This window comes from Aphelocoma coerulescens, chromosome 5 (genome assembly GCF_041296385.1).
Source record: "Aphelocoma coerulescens isolate FSJ_1873_10779 chromosome 5, UR_Acoe_1.0, whole genome shotgun sequence".
Lineage (NCBI taxonomy): Eukaryota > Metazoa > Chordata > Aves > Passeriformes > Corvidae > Aphelocoma > Aphelocoma coerulescens.
Genome location: NC_091019.1, coordinates 51,977,589 through 52,005,547, shown reverse-complemented (window position 1 = coordinate 52,005,547; position 27,959 = coordinate 51,977,589). Strand labels below are relative to the sequence as shown.

Genomic DNA, 27,959 nt, shown 5'->3' with positions numbered 1-27,959 from the left:
CCAATGAGCTCCCCCTGGCGTTCAAAAGTGGCCTTAGCACCAGCATTGAGAAGAAAACCGGCAACAGGAATTAGGCAAAATGCAACAAATGTGATAAAGGGCAGACACAACTTACAATAAATGCTCTCTTTTATTACTCAGTTCATCAAAACATTTCCGTTTTCTCTGCAAGATCTGAATCAGAGCAGCAATACAGTCATTTGTCTACTGTAACATTTCCATAGGAGCCAGCGTGACAGACTTCATGCACAGGACCTAGTGCTGTGTGTTCAAGCCACATGAAAACTGAATCATATCCTTAAGAGCAAGAGTGACAAATTGCTTGTAGTCATCTTTTCATCACCCAGCTGTGAGCACCACACAAAAAACCAGGAAATTTCTTAAGGAAAGAAAGTGACCCTGTATGATTGCCTATTGATAATTCGTAATTACAGAATGTCACAGTCCAACAACAGAATTACTTGAGTAGGTTTGGTATTTTGGGTTTTACTATAAATATTTGATGAGGTTTATTTATTAGTATATTTGGTGAGTGTTTAGACATGAGAAAATTTTAATGTTTTGATAGATTTCATATAGAAATAGTTTTAATTAAGTACCCAAAGCTTTAGAAAATAAATGTTTCAGTAAGATCTGATTAAGACACGTACTAATGAGAGAGGTATAAGAAAATGCAGTGAAAATATACAAATTTCAAGTGCAAAAAGAAACACCATTATTTCTCAACAGTTTAAACCTGCTTTCTCAAAAACCATCTCTCTTTCTCTAATAAAGCTAAAATACCAGCCTTTAAATAGGCAGCCCCACTATTCAGTTGGTAGGAAAGATACATCTATTGCACCAGAAGTACAAAGCTAAGAAGAATGCATAATATTTTATTCTTAAACTTATTTACAAAAATATATTGCACCAATCCATTGTCCTGTATCCAGTTAATGTTAAGGAAAAGCCTATTATGTACAAAGTCAAAAACAGAAGTGCAAAAGCAGACTGAAAGAAAACAGAAAGAAGTTTATTTAAAATGCTAAGTACAGTTTATTACCTGACCAAAGCCCACATCCAGTACAACCTAAAATAATTTGTTGCAGACATATCTGCAATTTCAGAAATCCTTGCATTTCTCTGCAGAACAAGCCTTATCTTTCACTCTAACCACCAGAGGGTCTACATAAAATGTAAAGGCTAATCAGAGCTTAACAGCTTCATTTCTCCAGGTAAGTGATGCTCTTTTAGGCAAATTGAAAAAGCTACATTATACACATATTTGAAACGTAGTGATAAATCAGGCATGATGGTTTTCATCCTTCCAAAACACCATGAGGAAAAATTTGCTGATTTTTCAGGACTGATTATTCCAAAGGCATTGCCAGTCCAAATTACATTAGCACAGCATATGGTCCTGTCTCAGTCTACCTGCCACTGGGACTGTCATGATGCATTTCTGGGGTGTAGGTAAGGAGAACAATCATAACCCAGAGATGAAGCAATGCCTGGGGAAAGAAAAGAAATAAACTTAGCACTGAATCATCACCCACAGCAGCAGTAAATAGGAGAGCTCTCAATGAGAGCTAATAGAACTTGTTTTGTAGAAATATTTTGATTAAAATATTTTTTCTATTAATCAGATACTTCTAAAAAAATAATTGGCATTTGAACAATGAAATGCTGAATCAGATTCTGAAGAAGCTATTTACAGAAAACGAAAGACTTTACACAAGCAGCAAAAATAAAGCAGCCTGTTTTCCTACAGATTTGTGTTATCTGGTTTCTCTTTTCCTCCAGTGACTTCAGCTCTTCCCTCTGACACCCAGTCCCCAGCCAGCACATGATGTGATGTGCCTTGAGGGACTGGTAAGCCACTACTCACTCTTGTGCCAACTGGCTGACACCAGACTCTAAAACAGCCAAGTTCTGCTTTCCTTCTCCTTACCACAGGCACTGATTGGAGGCATTTTTATGAATCCTGCAGGAATGCTAATTCTCATTCAAATTTTGCTGAAATTATCCAATGAGAATCGAAGCTGCCTGAAGTGCAAAAAGGAATACATAACCCACATTTATTTTTAAAAATACTTTTAAAAATTCAAGTTATAGTAGTCATGGTCAAGGTTTGAGCTGAAAAGGGGTAACTGCCACTGACCGCTCAGCTCATATACAGCCACCATTAAGCCTCCTTTCAGATTGCATCTTAGGCAGCAGAAGCCTTCAGTGTTTTTTACAAAGCCTGCCTTTCCACAGGTCCCTGCAGCTGACAGGCACCTGCCCTCCAGTGGATAAGGGAGGCATTTATTTCACTTCTAGCAGTTGCCAGCCTGACAATTTTGCCCAATGTGGGCGAGCAATTTTCTACTATTTGTGTAAGTCTACCAAGAAAAACTTCTCTTGCTACTTTTTCAGCTACTAGAGAAGAGTGATCATTAGTCACTGAAAAAAACCAAAGTGAAGAGTCAAATATTTAAAAAAGCTCTAAAAAATGTCATTTTCCTAAATGCAGTGCATGCAGGCATGCCAGGTTAACCTTGGCAACTGGTCACTATTATTCCACCTTTTACCACTAGCCATCTACTTTCACAGGGCTTTCAGTGGTAGTTACATAAGTGTCTTTAAGACTGCTATACTAAGAATTTCTGGGAAAAACTGAAAACTGCCGAGCAACATGACTTTAAAATGCTGTTGTATAAGTATTATTTGGTCCACTTTCCAAAAACCCACATTGAGTTGTCAATTACAGCCTTTCAAACATCAGTCTTGCCATTTAAGACATACATTTAAGGCATATAAACTGGCTACAGAAATCTTGCATCCAAGAAAGCTGACTCACCATGTAAATGATTACAAAGACTCTTGCTATGGGGTATCGCCTCAGAAAGATTCCCAGCCGAATGCTACACAGGCAACAAGAGAAAACAAAACACACAGTTCAACACTGAGCAATAAATTCCTGTTCCTCTCATCCCACTCACCACAAACTCAAACATCATGGCTTTGTTTCTGTCTTGAATTGGCTGAAATACACACAAGGCTTTGTTGTTTTCTTGAATTTTACTTCATGGACTCAAAACACTAAGTGGGGTGAGAAAATTCACCAATAAAACATATTCTCCTAATTTAATCCAAATCATAGAAATCCTTTCACAATGAAATTCAAGTACCAAGGAAGCACAAAGAACTTTCTATCAAGTTATCTCGCTTTCAAAGAAGTATCACCAGATTTTGTTTTCTGTTGGTATTTGGTTCAAGTTTTGTAGCAGACCTTTGCTACAAATACTGTCAATTCACCTAACTTCTCAGAAAGGGATCAAAGCAAGTCTATTGCTGGATCCAGAATGATTTGCATTTACTAATTCCTCAAACTGATTATCTTTCAAGATAAACAGCTGCATTGGCTTAGAAGGCAGAATCTTGTCTTCATCAGGACTAAAAGAGCACAGATGATACTCCCCCACTAATACACTCTTACTGTGTTTATCACAGACACAGCCAAAACCTCTGAAAGTAAAAAATGTAGAAGATGGTAATGAATTAGGTTAGATTTTTTTTCATAGTTTAGAGAACCTCCTGCATCAAAATCTGTAAGAGCTTTGTTTAAATAATTGACTATAATTGTCAAAAGCTCAAGAATATTAATATCATAGGAAAGCACAAGTGAAATGGGGCAACATTTAGTAATTTATACCATACTTTAGCTGCATTATTTTTAACTTTTACCTTCGTAAAAGCGATACAAACCAAAGTGTGTCACTTGGAAACTGTAAAAGGATGACAGCAGCTACAAATGCGTTCCCCATGGGCACTCTTACCTAAACTGATCTATAGTACTGGCAGCTTTGCGGACTCTGCCATACACTCCTGCCACGCTGGAATCCACGTCACTGAACAGGACAGGAACACTGCGCATACGAGCACCTTGAAGGGGAAAAAAGCAAAAAATTAGCCAAGCTGTTGTTTAACTAAAACATACTATACTTTGTTATAGTATATAACAAAGATGTACAAAAATAATATAAAAATAGTGATCAATGTGATTGTAGTGTCATCAATTCTTGATAAACTTACAATCAAGTCAAACATTTCTTCAACTTGGTATATTTTTAAATTTATTAGCTTACTAAATGGATATCTTGATATTCAATTCTATGATGTCACAGTAACTATTATTAGGTGTATAAAATGATGGGCTTGATACTTGCCACAGTTTCTCAAATTTTTTTTACTCTTATACAGTGAAACTTTCATTAGCATTTCTGACACTAACCTGTATATTCAACAATTTTTTACTTTATTTACATTTTTACTATGTATTGATTTTATTAAAAAAAAGAAGAAATATTATCAGATAATGTTACTTTTGTGCAACTAAACTTCAGCTTCCTTAAGTTACTTACAGATAACTCCTGCTTTGATAAGCAGAGAAACAAAACACTGGACTGTTATTTCAAACCTCTTGGTGATTGTCCCTTGCTTTTAAAGCTACTTAAGAGATATACAAAATGACAAACTTTGACTCTGCAAAATAACATCTCAACACCATGGATCAACTGCTGAGGTTGTCCCAGAGACACACAATTGACAAACCAACCTCATCAGAACCATCACATTTTAAGCTGCTTTTCAAGAAAAACAGAAAGGAATAAATTAATTTCAACCAGATCAATTCTCAAAAGGAAGTATTCCATTCTTGCCCTTCTCCTAAACCCTTTTTGCAAGAGAATACTTAGATCCTGCTTCTAATATTCAGTTTAAACCCCAAAATACAGGTTTATTTGCACCTGTGACAGGATTGTTCCAATAGTGCCATATTATTTAGAATTAAAGATTAAATTGGCTTTGTTAAATTTTCTGAGGTCATTTGCACACAAAAAGGAGCTTCTAATTAACTATTTTTATGATACTGGCTGATGTAGAGAAGGTGTCTAGCGTAAGTGGCCTGTTTTCAGCACTTACTTTTCCTTACAAACTCAGACTTTCAGGGAAAGGCATTAGGAAACAGAAAAGCCTGAACAGCAGAAAAGACAAGAGTTTAAAGTATTGTATTTCCTTATTTACCTTCAGCACCATCAATGCCTGCCATGTTAATGGAAGGTCCATTAGCACTCGTGCCTTGGAGAGCCTTCAGCTGTTGCTCGAGCCGTTCCAGTTGATACACAAGTGAGTTTTTCTCTGTGCTCAGGCTCTCTAACATGGTTTGCTTCTGAATTAGTGTTTCTGTCAGCTGATGAAGCCGATTTTCTAATTCTGTCTGACTACTACTGCTTAGAGTCTTGTTTGTGAGCTAAAAGAAAAGCAAAGAAAAGAAATCATTCTAAATTCCAGCTCCGACCAACTGACATATTACAAAACTGTAAAATAATCTAAGCTTTCAAGAACCAAATTACTCCACTGCAGAATTTTTACAGGACAATGCCATCAAAACTATCACCAGTGAGTGCAATAAAGAGGAAAGTTAATTTCAACAGTTTTTAACTGTTTACATTACACAAGGAACTCAATGTAAAAATGTATATTTTCCACCTATAACCATACAAAAGTTCCTGTACAACCCTAAATTGATCACACAATTACTGCTATGCCTCAAAGACAAGTTCAGACAGCAATCATTGGCAAGCTAATCCAGCCTGACTACCATACTTTCAACTTAGTGAGTACGTAAAAATGTTTTCAAGCAAGGAAAGCAAAACTCAGTACAAATGGGGAGAATCTGATGCCATTTTACAGGAAAACTTGAATGAAATGGTGAAAATGCAGGAAATGTTGCAGAAGAACTGAGGAGCACTGAGGCAGAAAACATGGTTGTACTAGCAAACAGAAACTGCATGGCCAGCAAATGGATCATGCATTTGATATGGATCATGTAATTCAATTTGCAGAAAATATTTAAAGCAAATAGGAATCACCAGATTTGCCGTATGTGCCATAGCTCATCTATTCACTACAGTCTTGGACCTCAGCCACTTTGTGGCATCATATTCCACAAAAATGTAGCTTCACTGATGAAAAAACAGAATTATCAGGGATTACAGAGATCCAAAATACAAATTAGGTGCCTGCAACAGGGCAGGTGCAGGTAGTCCTGAAGTTCAGCACTACCAGAAAATTCATCTGCCAACATGCCCAAGTAACCCATCACAACACAACCATTTCCAAATCCTCTGACATTGTAACTGCACAGCTGACCACACCTGACTCCAGACTACCAATTTCTCCACAAACAGACTACTTTTCACTATGCTAAGGTAATTTAACAAAACAAGGCCTATGCCTTCATGCTGCCCAAGGAGACTGTGGGGGCTGACAAGTATGAGGAGGTTCCAAAAGGGATTAGACTGATACAAGGAAAACAGGTCCATCAACGCACCAGTGGAACTTCAGTAGAGACTGAAACACTAACAACCCTAATTCAACTGCTGATGCTGAGCAGGTACAGAGAGTGAAGGAAGTGACCAGGCTCACATGCTGGCCCCTACTGCCACTGGCCAAGATAGAACAGTGGGCCAGAAGGATCACTGAGTCTGCAGGACGTAACTGAGGTTCTGTGCCCAGCTACAAGGATCTTGGCAGAATTCATAATGACCTAATCAAACTCCAGTGAGGTTTTTTAGTTTGCAAAGAGAAGAATGTTGATCCAACACCCCCCACCAGGTCTAGTTGGGACAGAGGCTGATTTTCCCCTCCCTTTATATAAAAGCACATACAACTACAAAATAGGCTATTTACATGGATCCCTCCTTGTATTCCTTACTCTCAAAACTCAACTCTTTATTGAAAACAAGTACACTGTGCCTTGCTAGTAGAATGCTTATGGGATTTTTCAGGATAGGTTAGTCAAATGAGTAGTTCCTATCACTGTTTTCAGAACTGAAGGGGATAAAATTATTTTCTATACACACCTGATTTCTGAGCTTCTGAATTTCTTCCTCTCTGTCTTTTATTCTGCTTTGCAAAGTATTCTTTGTTCGATACAATTCTTCTTCAGTATAACGGAGTTCCTATAAAATTTATCACAATTACAAATAGAAGATTTTACACATATATGTATTTTAAAAGACACACTCTAGTTATCTAGAGTTTCACAACAGAACACAAGAAAACAATGTTCTGCAATCAAATACAAACTGAAATACTGTCTTAGTTACATGTCTGGCTAGGATGGAGGGTATGGGGAAAGAGAGAGCTGAGTATCGAGACACAACCTACACGGCCAATTAAATTCTTTTGCAGAGACTGCCCTAATATAAATATTAATCCCAACTAGTTTACTAAGAGCCACACAATTTCATTGGGACCATAATTCATCTTCCTTACACTTTCACCATTTGTTGTAGTGCTATCTTGAAACTATGTCAATAATGTAACAATTACAAAATACTCAGGGGGTATCTGTATTCCTAAAAAACCTCATTAATTCAAAATACCGTTCTTTAAACGTATTTGAAAACCCTTGGCATATCTATCTGTAATTCTGTACGACATACATCTTCCCCTAAATTTTAGGATAAATTAACATAGCAGATGTGAAAGGAGAAGGAATATTAATAAAAAACAAATTACTGAAGAGTAAATCTAACCATAAGTTTTGTTACTCCCATGATATAGTGGCAATTTTAGCTCCCACTTAAAGACCTGTCAAGCTTATCTTTTAAATTAAGACCATCTTCAAATCACTATCACTTCAGCTGTCAGTTGCTACAGAAAACACATAATCCTGTTCTCCCTTTGAACCATCAGATGTACAAAAAATTACGCCTCTACTTATTTTCCATCTTCAGTTTCAGAAACCTTCTGACAATAGTTAAAGCAACTCCCAGACAGAACTGACCATAATTATATTAAGTATCAACTCAAGCAATTATGTTAAAAGCACATGTTAATGGGTGTCATCCAAAAGAAGATTTCAGTTTCTGCAATAACCAATAATGCTTTTTTTAATTCACCTCACTCTTTCTATTGACTTAAAACATATTCCTCAGAAGGGCAGGAGTAACAAAATACAATCTACCATCTGCTTTGACATAATAAACATCAGCTACCCATCAAGAGCAGACCTCGACTTCTGCCTTTTAATTAGTTCAAGCTGCAAGAATCCCATTAAAATGTAATTTCTGGAAGGATAGATAATCCTATAAGATAAATTGTTCCTAGCAGATACAGAGTACTCGTGCTTTCCTCATTATTAATTCTCTTTACATGAGCTTTTTCTTACAAGGAAAATTTTTCACAGAGTGCAAAATATTTGTCCATTTCCTACTGAATAATAAGTTTGTTCACATGAAATAAGAGTTTGCCTTTTTTTCCTGCTCTCTTTTTTGCTTATATCAAGGCAGAGTTTGCTCAAAAAGATGACACAATCTGACAGAATTCATTAACATAATTTTATCAGCAATTTGCCTAATAGAGTAGCTTACAAGTAACAACAATTAATTCAGAACTGAGTAACAAATGGATTAAATAAAGTACCTCTAAATTGGTACTACAATGACATTGCCATACAAGCTGAAACTTATGTATTAATTGAGCACAGGAAGTTTCACAGTAGCCACTTTCAGTATTACTGTTTCTTCATACAAAAAATGTTACAAATTTTACTCTATCCCTGTTGTTTGATTGTTTCCCTGCTGAATAAAATTCAAGATCATGATCAATTCTGTGCACTCCTTAAGGTCCTGTTTATTCAGCGAGATCTTTGTTCATCAGGAGTATCCAGAAGGCCCTGACCATTGCTTAGTTCTGGCTGCACCTTCCTTGACCTAGTGACATTCCCCAAGCTTTTGGGGATTTCTTTGGAATACTAGACAAAAAATTAATTGAACACTGCCCAAGTATCCAATTATTCTCTTATTAAGCCAAATGCTTTGCTGATGGCACCACAGAGGGCCTAAAAAGAGATCCAGCTTTCAAGAATTCCTTACCTGTTTTTGCCGTTCTAGCTCAGCTTCTGCCTCTTGCTTGGCCATTTTATGTGCTGATATCTGCTCCTGTAGGTCTTGAAGCTGTTCTCTCACTGACTCAGCTTCACTTACCTGCTGTGTCTCCATATCCTGAAACAAACAGAAATGTAACCATTTCACTAACATTCAAACATTACTGCAAATCTGTCGTAAGTAACAGCAAAAAAAAAGTAGTATGTGCAATATTTCTTCAAAGGAAAAGGAAGGTGTGGGTGTATTGGATAAATGACATTTGGTCATTTTATACAGAATATTTTTACTAATACAGTAAAAAAATAAACACATTTTGTGAACATGAAAAGCCTCCATTTCTTCCTTTCTACTGTCTACAGGCTAAAACTGTAAAATAGGCTTGCAGGCAAGCTGCTGTGCTGAGCCCATTATGCCAGCAGATGACTTGGATTACAGTGCTTCAAGAATTAGTAGCTCTTGCAGAAAAGGATATAGGTGATGGCTAGAAAAATCACTATGCTTGTTAGGAAAGATACTTCCCTCGAAAGGAGTACACAGTAGGGAGAGAAGAGAGAAGTCAGGTAATTAATACTAGAAACAACAATCTCACAGTATACAAGAAAGCAGTCCTTTGTTGTAGGTAAGTACAAATGCAGGTGTACATAAGCACATACCTGCATCTCTGTTCTCATCTGCTGTATTTGCCCCATTAGTTTTTGTATTTCTTCTCTCTGAGTGTCTCGCTCATGTCTCAGCTCCTCCAGTTCCACCGTGCTTGCTGTATTGCTATCCAGGCCTTCAATACCAGAGCCTTCTTTTAAGCTGTTTATCAACTTTTCTTTAGACTGAAAAAATAAGTCAATGTATTATTCATAGCAGCATTGAACAAGTACTCAACTAGAACATGCTATAACAACTTTGCTCTAAAATTCACACATAGACATAAAGTACTGGTTTATCTGTTCTTTTATCCAATAATGACCCCACACATTTGGAAATGAAAATGCTTCCGTATTGTTAATTTTTCTGATTTCCTGTATGCCTTAAGACTAGGTTTACTGAAAGTGTGTGCTACCTATGGAAGAGTACAGCTTTGTTCTTTACAAGTGCCTGGAACATTAAACTTGTCATGGATAACAATTTTGGCCCTCTGACCGTAACAGAGAAGACGCACACTAACAGACACTAAAGACAAAACTGACCTCCTTTTTCTCCTGCCAGCAAAATCAAGAACCAAATACAGCAATAACTCTTCCAGGAAAGAGGATAGACCATTTTATTCCGAGTCAGCCTAGTGTTACCTCAACACTGACTTGCGATTTCAGGCTTTTCATATTTACCAAGATGATTTAAAACCTGTCCTTGAACATTCGACTAAATTAACTATTCTAAACAGAGATCTCTATCATCTTGCTAAAGTTTATAAACAAGACTCAAACTGACAACATTTGGACATGGTATCTTTGACAAATTAAATAGTACAGAACTCTGGACAAAATACCTGATTTTGCCATTATTTATATAATGTTGATCACAAGCAACCTTTCAGGACATGGAAAAATATTTTCTGGTTACATGTTAAGTATCCATTCTATGCTATGCTTCAGCCTCAAGCAGAACAAAAGAACATTATTGAATCAAGAATACTGGATATGGAACAAACTGTAGATTTCATCTACTTAACTATCTGGACCCTTGGACATGGAATACACTGAGAGATGATGCACAGTAAGTGCAAAGGTTCACCTGGATTTTTTTCAGGTTCAGGACCAGAACTACCATTTCAATTTCATAACTTCATCTCTAAACTGAAGTTTACAAAATGCAGACTGGTAGCTGTTCTATGTATGTATCATTATAGACATGCCCCAGAAGACATTACAGGACACATGAAAAAAAATCCCACAAGTTAGATTATTTGACGCATGACACCTTAAAAACGTTAAAGCATACAAATCAAACTGCATTTCTTCACAACAATGCTTACTTGGAGAATGCGAGTAGCTTTCTGTTTATAGTCTGTCAGTTCCTGTTTTGCAGATTCTAGGTGGCTTCTAGTTACTTTGACTTGCTGCTGAAGCTCATCAGCTCTCCTCTTTTCATCTAAATACTTTCTCTCTGCTACAGTTATCCCTTCTGCCAAGTTCTGACGTTCTGCTTCCACTTTACTTAGACGAGCTGCAAATTCACTCTATGAGCAATAAAGAAACAATACTTTGTGTTTAAACACAGTCTCAACTTTAACCTAGAAAGGAAAAAAGACAGTTTAAAAGCAACTACACAGGGCACACCACATCCTACTTAAAGACACATTACTGCTATGTGGAAAAAAATTCTGCTTGCTTAAGCAAGTGCTAAATAATCTGAGTAAGAATTTGGTTTTCTTTCCCTCACCACAAATAGTGAGGGAATAACAATCTTCCTATTATTCACATTTATTTAGCAAACAAAAAGCAAGATTGCCCCTCAAAAAATATTATCAATTGTGATATGACATATTTTGAAATACTTAAAAAAAAACAAAACAGACACTAATAAAGATTTTCAGATGTTATTATACATAACAAGGCCAAATTAAGTGCGAAAACATTCTCTATCAATAATGTACTTGCATCTTTACCACAGAAGTGATCATCCATCTTAAGATCTCACAGTAAAATTGTGTAACAATAAGCTGTGTAACAACACACCACGGAAAACTAAACTGATTACTTATTTACTTTTAAAACATATATTAACACTAAAGTTAGCATGAAAAAAACACCCAATAAAAATTGTCAACATTAATCCTCAAAAAACTTCACTCACGAAGCTTTCAAAATAACATACAAGAAGTAAATTAGCATCTCAAAGATACTTAGTGCAGCAGACAGCACATCCTTCCAAGCAATTAGTACCCTGAACAGGAACTGAAGTCAAAGGGAGAAGAGAGCACTTGGAACCTCACAGATCTGATCTCAAAAACAGTCTTAAAGGCTTCCTTACTCTTCATGTCTAACCTGCATTTGTTTGTAACTTTCTTGTTCTCGCTTGAGTGCAGAGTCTGCATCACGCAGCCTCTCCTGAAGAGTTTGAAGAGCTTGATTTTGTAAACTGCTTCCTTCACTGTGGTCTTGTATTATCCTGAAATAGAGACACACATTAATTGGAAAAGAAGCAAGCTAGTGTGATTTTTTGTGTAGAAATATAACCTCCTTGCTTCCAGACCAGCTTTGAAAATTTGCCCAGTAGATTACTGCATATGGCTCACTGCAGGTGTAAAGCCTGGAGTTAATGACTCACACTTCTTCTCCCTGGCCTGTATTCTGAAGTGTCCACTTGCTGATTCACATCCCAGCACTGAGACAAGTTTAGGAAAGACTTTATATTTGTGGATAAGCAGGACTATTTTTCAAGAAAAAACAAAATTCTTGGGACCTTCAACTTCAGGCCTCTGAAACAAACATAAATACTTTATACAAAATGTATTTCAATAATCAGATGCCAGCTGATGCCCTACTTAATACTCATTTGCCCTGTTCCCACTGCCAACTATGATATAGCAGTCTCAGAACAAACTTTAATTCTTGTATTTCAAATCTTTCCTCATTAGTTTATTATTTTTCATTCTTGAAGAGACTAAATTATCTACCTTGATTTTTTCCAACTTATTACTATTTGCAGAATTCCGAAGTATAAAATTATGAAGTACCGTGATTTTTCATTCTGCAATGCTTCCAAAGCTTCTGTCCGAGCACTTAAGAGCTGATCAGCTTCTTGCAACCGTACTTTCAGCACAGCTAGCTGTGAATCTTTGGCACCAACAGCTTCTGTCAGATCATCAACTCGAGCCTGAAGTTCTCTAACCATCCTGTCACTCTTTGAGTGGTCAACATTCCACTTCTCCATCTTCTCCCGGGATTTGTTCAGTTCTACATAATAAGAAGGTTTTTTGAAGTTTACAAAAGTAGATATTGCAAGGTCTTGTAAGCAGTCAGGATGCACATATCTCATTTCTTGAAGAAAAAAATTAAATACAACCAAGCTGAAGTAAAACTGAAAATCTTTGAGCTACCGGGAAATAACAAATGCCAGACTGGCTGTCAAAGCACAACCCATAAAATTTTGGAGGTGATCTCAAAGCAGACATTTCCTTCTAGGTCACACTGCAGATGACAGATTTCACCTGCCCCACTCCTTGCAGTGGCCTTCTGTCAAATATCTCTGTGTGAACAGAAACCTCTGCATAAAGCATCTCTAGTTTAACTCTAGTTTGAGTTTGTTGTCACATAAATAACAATAGAAAAATACACCAGTGGTGAATAATGCCTGAATACTTAGAAGCTTGCGTTTTTAATCCAACATCACACATTAAACTTCACCGGAAATTAAAATCATCTGTCTTACACAGTTACTGTGGAAAAAAATGTGGTACCTCAATTTTATGCCTAACAGCAGGAGTTTGCTGTATGTTTTATTGTTTAATTTGTATTCACATTTTCTACATCTGTCATTTAATTTGGCTTTGAAAAAGCCAGTGATGTCATATTAAAACTACTAATTTTATATTTTTACTGTCAGTTTCTAGGCATCAGAGACTGTAGTCAGCCAGAAAGAAGTCAGTTTAAAGTATTTAAAGGAATTATTCATTTAAAAGTATATTGAAATAGCCATTAAAATGGAAGAAAAGTATTTTAAACACGGTATTTGCTACCAGTGTTTTAATAACATGTAAGCTTTGTAACTTACTTGAACACATTATTTTAATCAACACTTGTTTTATCTTTGTAGTTGAACAAGCCTTTTAATTTCTCCCATCTCATTACATGGCAAGTCATACATGCAAACGTACCTGGAGAGCTTTTATTATAAATACACAGAGCATTGTTTCCTAGTTCACTAGCATTTTACTCATGTTATAGCTGAAGTACCTTCTTGTGTTTCTTTGGACCTTTGTATCAATGAAGCCACTTCTTGATTTAACGACTGAACTTCATTTCGCAGCAGCTGGTTCTCCAGGCGAAGATTGGACAGCTCGTGTGATTTGGTATCATCATTAGCTGAAAGGCTGGGGTTGGTTACTGCATTTAGTGATGAATCCTTCACGCTGTTCCCTTGTGCTCCCAGGCCAGAGTCTGAACTGTCTGGAGTTTCTGTACAGAGAGATGCAAGTTAGAACTAATGTATGTATCTAATAAGCTGCCTTTATACAAACAGTAGTTCCATGTTCTGCATCAATGGTTAAGTAACAACAATGATAATAAATCAAAATAGTTTATACTGAAATGGAATATGGAGCTGTTTCTCACAAGAAACTGCACAAAATAGAACTATTTACATTTATGCATATTTATGCATCATGCAGTGTTTTTGTTAATACTGCATGACAAGACATAGAAGCTATAAAATTTCTTATTACATAAAGAAACTGTACTATTTCAAAACATTAATGCTCTATTTACAACTTTGCTGCTCAGAGAAGTCCTCAGAAGCTGAAGAGTAACAGAAAACATTAAATATACATAGCAACTAACGGCAGAAATTTTTAGTACAAACTCATTCTGGGTTTCCATTCAGAATTTGTCAATGTCAATTTTATTTTAAAAGAAAGAGAACTATAAAGGAACTCCTAGCAGTATTCTGAACAACAGTCCCCTGCAGGAAAGGAGGAACCAACAGCCTTTTCCCATCATGCACAAGTATCCTTGATTAGTGCTGTGAAAATTCACTGTAAGAATCTTGATTCCAGCATGCAGATAGTTGGCAGCTTTGCAGCAATGTTAAGATAAAAAATGACATAGTAAGCAATGAACAAACAAGCAGGCAATCCAAAAATATTACTGCTGAATTTAGTATGTCCCAGGGGAGTAACTGCTGAAAATCCAGGGAGGGGGCCAGACCGCAACTAATTCCAAGCAAGACTGCAGTGAAATTGTTAAAACTTTATTTACTTCCCCTTGTGATCACTAATCAAGCTGCTTCACCTTTCTTCTTACCACTGCAACAGTCCCTAATACCCCAAGCCCAGGGAACTGGGGCACATTAATTCTGAGCACCACTACACCCACAAGTAGCAGCAGTGACAGGAAGATTTCTTCCACATTTTCTCAAGCCCTTCTGATTTAGGGGATTCTAAGGAGTGTCATTATCTTTCCTTTGATTTAGTTACACAGTTTCCAACTTATGAAACAATTTAGGCTGATTTCTTTTTCTGGATAACTCAACAGATTAATGAAACTAATGAAGCAAGAAATGAGCCATTTATAGCACAGACTAGATTCTAACCATGGCAATATACAAAGTATAATGTTAATTGGTTTTGTCTACAGCTAATACATCATAAGATACTTTGACAGATTCTATGCTGAATATTTTAAAAACAAAGATATATCTGTACAATCAACTTTGGAAAACAGCATGTTCAAATCCTGTATTGTAACTGCATCCCTTCTTATTTAGCAGCTCCACAATGCAAACTCTGCTCAAAAATCCTCTGAATAAAATTCAACAGGCCACACTGAGCAAACCAGATATTTCTTAAGCACCAATCAGCAAGGTCATAGAGCCAGGTCTAACATATTTGAATTATTATTAGTAATAAACCTTACTAAAAAGTCATCAACTCAGAAACAGAAAAATACTCACATCTTTGGAAATTATCCCTTTTTATGTCTAAGGCTTTTCAGCATCCTTAATTTAGTAAGTAAAAAAAATGCCATTTACAATGCTTTACATGCTCAAAGTACTGAACAAATCACTAAAGTAGTCTAGCTTCATTATTACTAACAGAACCACTTGCTTCAATTTTCTAAAATAAATAACAGCAAAGTAGCACAGCAACAAGGATGGAGTACAGACTGGACAGCTTGATAGAGAACACAAGTTCTTGACACTTCCCAGCCACATTCTCCTTGTTGACTTGAGCACAGCCCCATCTTTTGACTGGCTGGCCTGGAGGCTCATTCAGCCCTCTGGATTTAGACTGCAATCATGAACTACTTCTGGCAAACCCAGATGCTTCATCTCTCTAGCTCTCTCATGCCTGTAGCTCTGCAACACCCTATCCACGTGCAGCTTCCTGCAGGACAAGCAAGTTTGCCAGCTTACCCCTCCTGCATGGTGGAACAGGGAATACCGCACCCCACCTCACGTGCTGCACTGGGCAGCAGCCAACACCATCTATCTGTGGGTGGAAGTCACTCACCCTCCTACGTGACAACAACAGCTAAGGGCCTCAATGACCAAACAAATGCAGCAGCACCTGCGCTTCTACACGGGGACATATGGGGCTGATGCAAGGTTAGATCACAGCTCAGAAAGGGCAGGGTGAGCAGTAGCAACAAGGTAGATACAGAGCACAAAAGATTTAGGTATTAACTATGTCAAATTAGCATGGTACCTAGTATGACCCCAGTGATGAAAAAATGTGAAAGGCCCTGCTGTACCTCACCCATTTGACATACTACCACCATTAAATGTTTCATGAAGTGACAACAAATGTGTTACCTAGCCTTACCCTAGACATACTTGGGTTTTAAATATCTCTAGGTTCAATACTATTTAACTACCATTGCCTTGGCTCCTGACGGCATTATCTTCAGTAGTTTTTGCACTCTGTGTACTGGTAGACACAGAACTAATGCTTGAAGTCCGAGAGTGATTTTGAAGAACAGGTGCCTTGCTCTTCTCCTTTTTAGAATCTATCCTTCCATTAGGTTCTTTCTCTGAACTGTTGAGAAAATCAAATAGCAATTCATCATCAGGTTCTGACTTTTTTCTTCTCACAAAATGTGAGGCAGCTCTGGGTGTGGAAGCATTTTCTACTGGAGAAGCTGCCTCCGAGGATGTCCTACGTGCTGTTTTAACATTTGCTGTTCCTGCCAGGATTGTGGCCTTTTGGTGTTTAATATTATCGGCTGCTGAGGAGATGTAGGCTGCTTTGGATGATGTCTGGTATTTCAGTTCTCCAGTATGCTGGCGCACTTCAGAATATTCACTGGCAGAGTCCAAGTTCTTATTATCATAAACTGCACTGCTTGATGTGTCTTTTTTGCTCAGAGCCGATGCAGCTCCTTGGTCAACTCTGTTGAGTAGATCCTCTGCCTTTCCAGCGAGATCAGCAAGCCAAGACATGGTGAGTGTCTGTTGATGAACTCTGTACAATTAAAATTTCAGGACCATATACTGCAAAAGATAAAAGGATTACAAATCAGATTGTATGTTTTACCTAAACAATGGCTATCAATCTATTAGTGCTGTAGTTATTTTAATACTTTCCTTCTACTCGTTTGGTATATTGCTGTTTTGGTAACTAATGGAAATAAACCAAATCAGTTTCTGAGGAAAACAGACAAGACCTAGGTTTTTAAATCAAGGCTATTAAAATCAGACCACTGTATCAGTTTCTGGTGTCATCACCTGCTACAGAGTATCACAGAAGAGAAAACAACTATGCCTTAGACGTTTGGCCTGCAAATTCCCAGCCTGGCTCAGGCAGAGAATCTTCTCCCCCACAAACTCTGCAGCCCGCTGCCCCTGCCGTGACACCAACACGGCGCACAGGTGCGTGCCTTCACCTGCACCACGGGCCTGCGACACCACACCGGCGGCGTGTGCCTGTACCCAGCCCCGGGAATGGCTCCTTCACCCCGAGACCGGACTGTGAAAGGAAGCGCAGAGGCGAACGGAAGGGCGACGTTCAGGGTGGCCGCTGCCCCCCACCCCCAGCACTGCCTGTCCGCGGCCCTCCCCAGGCCCCGCCCCACTCAGGAGCGCCAGGGGCCTCAGCACGGCCCGGCCTCACCTCCTGCAAGCGCGGGGGACGCCCCGGCCCGAGGGGAGCCGTGAGGGGCCGGCGGCCAGCGCCGGTCAGCACAGAGCCGCGGGCCGGGCCGGGCGGCTCAGCTCCATCTTTTCCGGCAGACGTGGCCGCCTTTCCGGGGGCGCCGCGCGCAGGCGCAGGGACCGCGGCCCCGCCCCCGGCACCCTCAGACACCGCCCCGGCACCCTCAGACACCGCCCCGGCACTCTCAGACACCGCCCCGGCACCCTCAGACACCGCCCCGGCACCCTCAGGTACAGCCCCGGCACTCTCAGACACCGCCCCGGCACCCTCAGACACCGCCCCGGCACCCTCAGACACAGCCCCGGCACCCTCAGACACCGCCCCGGCACTCTCAGACACCGCCCCGGCACTCTCAGACACCGCCCCGGCACCCTCAGACACCGCCCCGGCACTCTCAGACACCGCCCCGGCACCCTCAGACACCGCCCCGGCACCCTCAGACACCGCCCCGGCACCCTCAGGCACCGCCCCGGCACCCTCAGACACCGCCCCGGCACCCTCAGACACCGCCCCGGCACCCTCAGACACCGCCCCGGCACTCTCAGGCCCCGCCCCTCCACCGGACGCGGACGGCTCTTGCCGCGCGCGCCACCTGGCGGCATTTTCAGTAATTTTTGAGGTGAGACTTGCCAGGAATTGCGAATGCCACAGAATCACAGAATTATCTATGTTAGATAAGATCTCAAATATCATTGGGCCCAGCTGTTAGCCCAGCACTACCAAGTCCACCAGTGAAACTATGTTCCTAGATGGAACCTAGGACTTCTGACTCTAACATCCTTCCCTCTCATCTGTGACTCGGTGTCTCCAACCTGCTGTACTTGAAGCTTTATGGCTGTTCTCTCTCTCTTTAAATGCTTATTCTTAGTAAGGATACAGTTAAAGTGTACATAAAGTAAACTTAAGGTACGCTTAAGGAACTACTGTTATCTCATCCTTCTATACCAACATATCACAACTAACCACCATACTCACTTCATGGAGAGTTTCTACTCATGACTGAAATACCAGCAAGAATGTGAATGAAGACAACTCTTACACCTCCTGCCACTTCAGATCCTCCTCTGTTGAGGACCTGTTGTCCTCCTGATTTTAATGCTGAATGCATGGCTGGTAACTTAGATCCATGTTTCCCCAGAGCTCTAGTTTTCATCTTGTCAGATCACACAAGTATTCTCTGGTTAAATTCACAGGTAGGCTGTTTTCAAGTTATCTGAATGCTGTTATCTGGCTTAAAGAAGTTTCCTTACATCTTATCATGGTAATCCTCTTCCAATGGGGAACATACAATGTTTGGAAAGATTATGAAGAGTTCCTGTGTAGGTCAAAGGCTTCAAAATGTTTGCCTACAGATATGAATTATCAATTATCATTGGGCATCCTTAGGACTTAAGCCCAAGCAGGAGACATCCTGCTGCCTATTCAGAAGATCCTCATGGCACTAGTACTGGCACAAGTTAATAGAAAATCCATCCTGCCTCATTGCAGATTAAGCAACACATCAGAAATAATAATAATAATAATAAATAATAATAATAATAATAATAATAAACAAAATGAATTCACAACCTTGAACTTTCATGTCATGTGATTCAGCTGCACATAATCATCATTTCAATTAATGTGACTGTATCGCCTTCTCAGGCACTAAGAAAAGAAGAAGAGAGATTTTTAAGAGATTGTATTAATTACAAGTTTACACTTGTTTTATTCCACTTGTTTGTTCTTCAAAACATGTTACAAATCCCCTCTGTGGGAAATTCACATATGATTGTGAATGTTCGAAGTATTTGATCATTGCAGACCAAAGTGACATGAAAAATGTTCAAAAGAAACATGAATGGCCAAACCCAATGCCCTAGATTATCTGTCTTTTACAGAGAGGATACAAACAAAGCATATTTCAATCCAGAAAATATCCAATTGCATCACTGCATCTAACAAGGCCTTCTCTGCATTAGAGTCTGAAAACCTGTTTAGGAAATATACCCACAGCAGAGATGCATAACCAACAAGAGGAATTCAATACACATTTTAACATGTCCTATTCCTCTCTAGAGCCATTGCATGATCCATGTTTGACTGAATCATCTTACAGATGTAAACTAGTTTAGGTAAGTAAATGGTTGGACAGAAGTGCCTTTTATTCAAAATTACTTAGGCAGACTCTGAGGATCACACCTGTACTGCCCACAGCCTGAGAATTTCCAGTTCTTGCAGAGGACATCATTATTTACCTTGAAGTAAATTCCATGGCAACCCCTTCCCCTATTCATACAAAATCTTTAAAACGGGGATCCTGTATTGATAAAGGGATTGGCTAAGGGTGAGGAAAACAAATCCTTTAAGTCTTGTATAGATTTTATATTGATTGTTGAGTTATAGAATCATTCCATAAAAGAAATTATGCTTTATGTGTAACCTGGAAAACAGTCATTTCCTCTGAATGCTCTGATAAAATGTAGTAATTCCACCACATTTTCCCCCCTATTTAGTGTCTCCCATGTGGTGTGTAATCTTTGCAATTGCCTGATCTTCTAGAAGACATAAAGGTTACAGCAACACTATTAAAATTTGTTCCATTTACATTTTCACAATCACGGTCTCCAAAAAATAATGCTTCCATTTATAAAATTAGAAAAAAGAATAGCAGAAAGTTTGCTGGCTGAGACCCTGAATAAGTAGTGAAATCTCTTTCCTTGGTGTTTCTTTAAGATCTGTGTTTTTATTCCCATAACTGATATACTCAGGTTTTCAGGGTGGTGAGGAAGACAGAGGAAGGAAAGAAAACTTGCTGTTTGTTTGACTGACTTATTTATAAAGTCCCTTATGTCTGCTGTATCAACAGTTACTTCTAAGAATCCTGTGACTGCCAGGCTGAGTGGTGAGAATATTTAATTCTGTCACAAGCTGCATACAGCTTCATTAACTACCACTGAAAACTTTACAGGCATCTTTTCAGTTCACAGGTTCCCTCCCCAGAGTCCAGGCCCTATCTGATATGCTACACGTATTGCTGCATAGTTTGACAGGTTCTGGCTGCAATTCTCTGTCTGCAAGCATGAAAAGGGAGAGATTTAGATCTAGCTGTAGTAAAAAAATTAGATTCTCTGTACAAAGCCTTTCGATCTTCATTCATATTCAAATTAGAAGTAATTTTAAGCTATAATTTACAGACATTATTTTTTCCTATCATAGCTCTCATTGTAAGGAAACTTAAATAACAAAGCTAGAAAATATCTGTCCCAATAACTATATCACAGCAAGATTAACTCACTTCCTCAAAACTCATTGCAAGAAAACAACTGGGGCTTTGAGTTTGATTTTTTTTAATTAAAAAAAGAGGCAGGCTCTGCAGCTGAAAAAATTTTTTTTTTTTAAATTACCATTTCCCACTTTGAGCTGAATCATTGTTCATTGAGGGAAATTTTTAGGTAGAAGAGGCAAAACAGATACATAGTCACATGACTTGTACTAAGTTAATTAATCTCTAAGTATACTGAAATAGGGCTTTGGCAGATTCTTTAAAAAACTGTGCTGAAAACCACAGAAACTGCAAAAATTATAGAAACAAAAAATAAGGATGGGTCATGTCATCCTCATCCAGCCTTCTTTTTCATGTGTCATATATTAATACACAACTACATATCTGGTCTAAGGTCTTAGATTCATGCAGTATATTGGAAATGTGCCAAGTATCAAGGATTGCAAAATAAGGTGATGGTCACTGGATGAGTTGCTACTTAAACTTTTATTTCATTCTCAGCATTCAGTATGTGGTCTCATGCCATTCGTCACCTCAATGCACCACTGAATCAACTGGTACGAACTTGCCCCATAAGTTCATACTATTGTCTATGACTTTGCCTGGCTGTGTGTGGGCAGAGAAATCAGGTCCTGCCCAAAAAGCTGCAGTGAAGGAGCTCTGTGCTGCCTGCTCACGTCCCCACATGGATGTCACTGTTGTCCCCAGGGACGGTGAGAACCGACATGGATTCAGGTCAGAGAAGCATGGTCGAAGCTGACCTTTAATGCCAAAAACCCATCTTTTTATAGCATGGATCACAAAAGAGAAATTACATGATTGGCCCATCGGTCAACCACCTACCAAGGTGATAGGCTAAGAGGTATAAGCACCCATTTCAAAATATTCTTCTCAGTAAACCAAAACATTCCAATATGTTCTCACAACAGGCCTGCAGGTGTGAGATAGGGAGTTCGTTTACAGAACTGTCTTCCACTGTTTCTCAGCTAAAGCATGAGAAAGGAAAACTTCACAAAATGCTTCAGCAGCTGGAAAATTCCTCTGCTCCTGCTTTTTAGCATCCACACATGGACCCCGCGGTAAATGAGGGTACATAGCCTCTTCCTTTAGCTGCCTTGCATGGCCTCACCCACAGTGGCCAGGGGAGCCTACCTTCGAGCTGTCACACACCCACAACCTCTGAGGCAACTGCTGTTACTATCTTGACATTCCAGCAGGGAATTGAGGTATAGCAAGGAGGAACTTAAGACGAAATCCTCCTCCATGCCTGAACAGAGCAAAGCAGGTTTGGTCTGGTCAAAATGTGCAAACATTGGGGATGGATCGTGTTCAGTGCTAAATGAATGTGTAAGAGAATTTTAATTACCAGCCTTCAATATACATCTGGAGTCTGAAGGTATGTAACTTGTCCAGATGGGACTGACCTCTCACAAACAAGGCAAAAAGTCACAGCTGTGATTTGAACACAATAATTTTCTTGGTTAGCAAAAAAAAAAGCACAAATCTCTCTCTGAAAGTGGCCAACTGCAAGTGGGGAGGGAACTACAGTTACAGGACAGAAGGTATTTCTCAGCTACACTCTCCCTAGGATTTTGACTCAGGGACTTCCAAAGCCAAAGGTGGTATCTGCACTTAAAAGACCTTCAATGACTTTTTTCTCTTTTTATTTTTTAAATAATTATTAGAACTTTTCAAAGCATATAGGTGCAAAACCATCTCAGCTAGAGAATTTGTAAACAGGCACAATACTGTTTTCTTCTGCTGGACCCTCCTCCCCCCCCCCCCCCCCCTTTTTGTTTTCCTTGGTATCACTGAATGATTTATAAACTGTTTCTTCCATAAACATCTAGCATGGAAAAAATTGGGGGCAAACTGACAGGAGTTTGAGGGGGACTTTTAGAAGAGCTCAGTTTTAACATGAAATGATGGAAAATTTTAACTCTGCCTAGTGGCTCTAACTGTGGGCACATGAGTTTACACAAGGTGCAGGGGTGCAATGCAATGGACACTGGCTAGAACATGCAGCTGACTCATGGCTGGGGTATTTGAAGTTAGACCACTGCTCATTTATGCCCTGGAAAGGCTGCTCTGTCTCTACTGCTGCATTCTCACTTTTGTGTCAAAATGAAAGACACCAAGTTAGAATGTACTTGTATTCCTTCTTCTTCAGTGTAACTCAACTGTATTAGGAACACACAGACAGACAGACACATACATTCTTTCAATCTTTTTGTTGTTATTGTTTGTATTTTCTTTTGTGACTCCTATTTCCTTATTTTCCTGTAATAAATCACAATGACACTTTTTCTGCAGTGTCCTCACTACCTTATTTCCTTCCTCTATATAAAAATGACAAAATTAGCATATTATTCTTCTAGCAGGAAACAAAACCAGCCCTCCTAGACCTGCCAGAATTATCAAAGTTAGGACATCAAAAGTGTCTAGTGATGTTTAAAAAATAGCAGCTTAAGGAATACCAAATCCGGAGAGTAAAATGCCATTTAAGGATTCAGGGGGTTATTTGTCTTCTGTCATATGCCTTTCCTCATGCATTTTCATGACCTCAAGGTACTCAGAATAATTCTTTAAAAGGGTAGAGGGTAGGGTTTACCTCTAACAAGAAGATGCAATTTGATGCAAAGAATGGAAGACCAAATCATGATGTGAGTGCTGCGTGAAAGATCTTCACTGGGCCAGTTTGGCAACTTCTGTCTTAATTGTGAATTACATGGATTAATCCTGTGGTTTCAAATGTATAGATTGCCTGAGCAAGCTTGACTATAAAAAGGAGGAAAGTGTATTTTAACCAAGAGAGAGAGAAAAGAGCATTCTTCCTGCCAGTGGCAATGCATGTTTGGAATCTGAGTGCAGATATCCACAGTGATACTGCAAATGTATCAACTATTTAGACATTAACTGTGTGCAGGAAAAAAATCATTATCAAGAGGATGCATGCAGTGAGGCTTAGGAAGTATGTCAGTCAGATATGAGGATTCCCACAACTGTCTGCAATGAACTAAACAGACAACAGAATCCTGTTCTGGCTATCTTATTCATAATTGGCCTTTTTGCCCACACAGTTTTCAGTGAATATTCTGTAGGTATGAAAATGCTGATGAACTAGATTTGCGACAAATAACACCATTAAGCCTACTGCTGACCATTACCTTATTTCACAATTTTTAAAATACATTCCCCATTGCATAGTCACACAGGTTATTTGGAAACCTCTCCCAGTAAGGATGTGTTTGTAGTATTTCAACCTTTAGATTCTTCCCCTTTTTCTCCCCCCTGCTTGTTTTCTCTAGTACACATTGTCATTCTCTTGAATTTCCTGATCTTAAGGATATTTAAGGATATCACCTCACTCCTACTTTATCCTACACCAGACTTTTGTTTTTTTCTATACAACTCACTTGACTACACTTCTCTACAAAAGCAGGAAAGTACATCTGCAGAAGAGATGCACAAGGTTAGAAGTTATTTTCATGTTTTCTGTAGGATGAAAACAGAAACCTAACCTGAGTGCATTTAGCTTTTCTGATGAGCCTTTTTTCAGCTCTCCATGCAAGCTTGTGCTCAAGGAAGCATTTCTTCATTTTCAATTGACACTGTTTTAGTGTCCACACAGTCTTGCACTTAAACTTTCTGGAATACTTTTTCAGACTTCCCCAGATACAAGTATAAAATGTTACTTGCAGACAGTTCCTAGATGAGGATGTCTCTAAGCTCTGTCTTCAGCATATGTCTGTATATGCTCCTGTTCCCCTGCTCACAGAGTGAACCTCAGCTTCTCCTTCCCCAGCAGAGTTCTGCCTGGAGAAATGACCTGATAGAAATATTACATTTCCTGGGACATTGTTGTCTTTCCTCAAAAAGCCCATAGGAGAAAGGAACAACAAAAAATACCTAACGTCTTTTGCACTTGAAAGAAACTATGTTCTTTCTGGTGCTGTCTCAAGTCTTTCTTTCTACTGTCCACCTACTTTCAAGAGAAATATAGGAACCCACTATATTGAACATGCTCAAATGTACTTAAATCTGTCAGAATAATTGAAGAAGTCATATACAAAGCTGTAAGGATAAGATTGTCCCTCATTCACTTTCAAAATGTATGTGTATATATTCCCCAAGTCATGTAAGTGAACTAAATGTCTGAACCCCTCTTCTTACCAGACTTATTTAACCAGACTTATTTAACCTCACTTTACCTTCATGATGATATGCCTGACATTAACTTTCTTTCTTTCAGAATTAAGGTCACTTTACATACATCTCTTCTGATTTTCCTCCCAAAAGAAAGATGAATATTGCTTTTTCCTTTAATCATTTGATAGGTAAGATCACCCCATTGTTAATCTATTAATTTTGCTAAAATGACAATCTTCCCTTGTTTCAGATAATTTAATACAGAATTACCATGTCTGATGTTTGCCTTTACAAGGCAGCTAGTCATGCATCAGTGCATGACTAATCTAATCTCATTGCTAGTGAAGATGTGGAAAGACCAGGCTCAGCACATTGTTTCATTTGTCATAAACCTGTCCCACTCTTTACCTTAAATATTAGCTTTTCCTTCCTAGAATTTCTTATTTTGTTTTGCTATTAGTTATCAAGTTAGTGCAACTACAAAGAATAAGCATGTTAAAATGTTTAATATAGGCTAAGGAAGCTTAAAAGGTACACATCCTAAATATGCTCAATTCATGATTCCAGTCCATTTTTTTCCCAGCTAAAAAATGTCCTTGACTCATTAAAAAAAACTTGATCTATTCAGCTGCTCTTAAAGGAAAGTGTAGGTGCAGTCCAGAAAGGCCTCCTGTACATTTTCTGAAGTATCTGTTCTGCTAGATTAAAAGCAAAATCAACTTCGCAGCCTGAATTTTGTCAGCTGTTAAGTTAGTGGCAAGGAACTACAAATACCTGTGTTAAAACATCTCTAGAGTTGTGCCAAAAATCTGGAAAACCTCTTTTGGGGAAACCTGTGTGTTACCAGAACTACTACTGCAATGCCAGCACTACCAGTCCAGCCTGGTGTCAGCAACGCTGAGTGTAGAAGTTACAATCCTCTCAGAGCACTCCTAGCAAAACACAGCCAGAGCTAAACCACCCACCCTTACCATATGGCGGCCTTATGTTTTGTAGGAAAGCTATTAAGAAAGAACCTACATTGTCTGCAGTTTTGGAGCTTCACATTTAGGTCTTCTTTTTTTTTTTTTTTTTTTTTTTTTTTTTTTTTTTTTTTTTTTTTTTGTTCTCATTTAGTAAACACTTTCAGAATTTGGTAGCATCTTAGATACCATTTGTAGCGTGTGGCTTTGGTGGGTTGGTGGAAATGCCTTCCACAGAGTTAAAGTTTTGTTATGAGACATATGGATGGTGGTTACTTTTGCTTTTTAGCACTGTCAGAGCCAGAGCAAATTGTTTCATAACATCATAGAATGGTTCACACTGGAAAGGACCAAAGATCATCTTGCTCCTGTCCCCCTGCCATGCTAGACCAGGTTGTTCAAAGTCCCATTCAACCTGGTCTTGAACACTTCCAGGGATTCACAGCTTCTCTGGACAACCTGTTCCAGGGCCTCCCTACCCCTCACAGGAAAGCATTTTTTCCTAATACCTAATCTGAACCTGCCCTCTTTTCAGTTTAAAGCCATTCCCCCTTGTCCTATCACTACGTGTCCTTGTAAAAGTCTGTCTCCCTGCTCTCTTGTAGCCCCATTTAACTACTGGAAGGCTGCTATAAGGTCTCCAAAGAGGCTTCTCTTCGGCAGGCTGAATAATATTTCATTTCATTTCATAAATCCATTATGGTTTTACCTACTTATGTGCTCTTCTCTTTTAAAAAAGATATGTACATTTGTTTACATTGTCATAGTCCATTTCTTCTCTTCCATGATAGCAGCAGTCACAAGGATCATGCTGGATTCCTGCTGCAGGTGATGTAGCTGCTTCTGTTTGAGCCCCACAGCTGTACCTTAGCAATCTCTCTGCTTACTTCAGCCCTTATACCCCGCAACACCATTCATATGTTTCCCTTAGATAAACTTCCTGCTCAATTCAGGAAGGCTTCCTAAATTTCTAACACAATCAAAGAAATAATCAAATACAGTAGTAAAAATCTGTGTATTACTTGAGTGTCTTTAGTACCTGCCTGATACATTTGGACAGAGATGTAGCATTCTTGTAGCGGTCTTCCCATCTATCTCACAAAAAGGAACATCCTGTTGATGTTTATTAATGCAGAAGTTATAGATGTTGGCAATGATAGTATTAGACTTCTCAAAAGTGACAGCTGACACAAGGTGTACTTGCCTCATGTAGCCTGGCTATGAGAAACACCTTTGGACTTGGATGATGGGTCAGCAATGCTTTTAAGCAATATTCGATATCTTTTAGGGCAGCAGGATAATAAAACACATGCATAACTCACTTGGCTACTAAACTGGAATTAAATGAGGCGAAAGGAAGATTCCCAGCTTGTTTTTCTTGTTGGATAATCAGCATGGTGATCTTTGTCAGTTCAAAAAGGTAATTCCTGAAGTGACCCGAATTCGAACAGCTTGACTGTGTCAGGAGGCATAGCAGGTCACTGGGCACGCCAGCTCCAGAAAAGTAATGATCATTAACCTGTAATGACCTTTTACATTTAAAATCACAAGCAAAGCTGAGTCGGTGCAGACAATGCAAATGGCAGAGTCAGAGCAAAACTACGACTTTCTGTGGACATTCAAAAACGGTCACAAAATGCAAAGTTAGTTGTTGGGGGTTTTGTACTGATATGCAAGTGGTTTTTATAGTATGCAATGAGGAAGCCGGTGTGCTTCTTTGTACGTGGTTTATTAGGCAAAGAAACAGGTGCCTCTACTTTTCAAAAAGGATCTTTGCTTCTCCTCTCATTAAAAGCGGAGAAGACTTTGCAGAGGTGCCAGCGCACAAAGCAAGCCCCGGGCCCTCTGCCGGCGCGCGCGGT

At 39.0% G+C, this 27,959-nt stretch overlaps 1 protein-coding gene across 1 annotated transcript; it reads right to left on the bottom strand.

Moving 5' to 3' along the window:
• Window positions 1–111: 111 nt before the first annotated feature.
• GOLGA5 (golgin A5) lies at window positions 112–17,826 on the bottom strand. Its single transcript, XM_069018124.1, has 13 exons — window positions 17,680–17,826; window positions 16,445–17,060; window positions 13,808–14,029; window positions 12,589–12,808; window positions 11,897–12,020; window positions 10,885–11,088; window positions 9,572–9,742; window positions 8,907–9,035; window positions 6,888–6,986; window positions 5,047–5,272; window positions 3,801–3,906; window positions 2,822–2,885; window positions 112–1,490 (listed from the first exon to the last, which is right to left on the bottom strand). The coding sequence occupies exons 2-13, from the start codon at window positions 17,007–17,009 to the stop codon at window positions 1,410–1,412; spliced, it is 2,211 nt and encodes a 736-aa protein (XP_068874225.1). The 5' UTR covers window positions 17,010–17,060; window positions 17,680–17,826; the 3' UTR covers window positions 112–1,409.
• Window positions 17,827–27,959: the final 10,133 nt, after the last annotated feature.

What these genes read in the sequence shown, in the direction of transcription:
- GOLGA5 (XM_069018124.1), bottom strand. Translation starts at nt 17,009, where the DNA reads ATGTCTTGGCTTGCTGATCTCGCTGGAAAGGCAGAGGATCTACTCAAC. An exon ending in AAGCTACTCGCATTCTCCAA is followed by an intron (nt 9,743 to 10,884) that starts GTAAGCATTGTT and finishes TTATTTTTTCAG; the next exon opens with TCTAAAGAAAAGTTGATAAA. An exon ending in AGATGAGAACAGAGATGCAG is followed by an intron (nt 9,036 to 9,571) that starts GTATGTGCTTAT and finishes TGTTTGTTTCAG; the next exon opens with GATATGGAGACACAGCAGGT.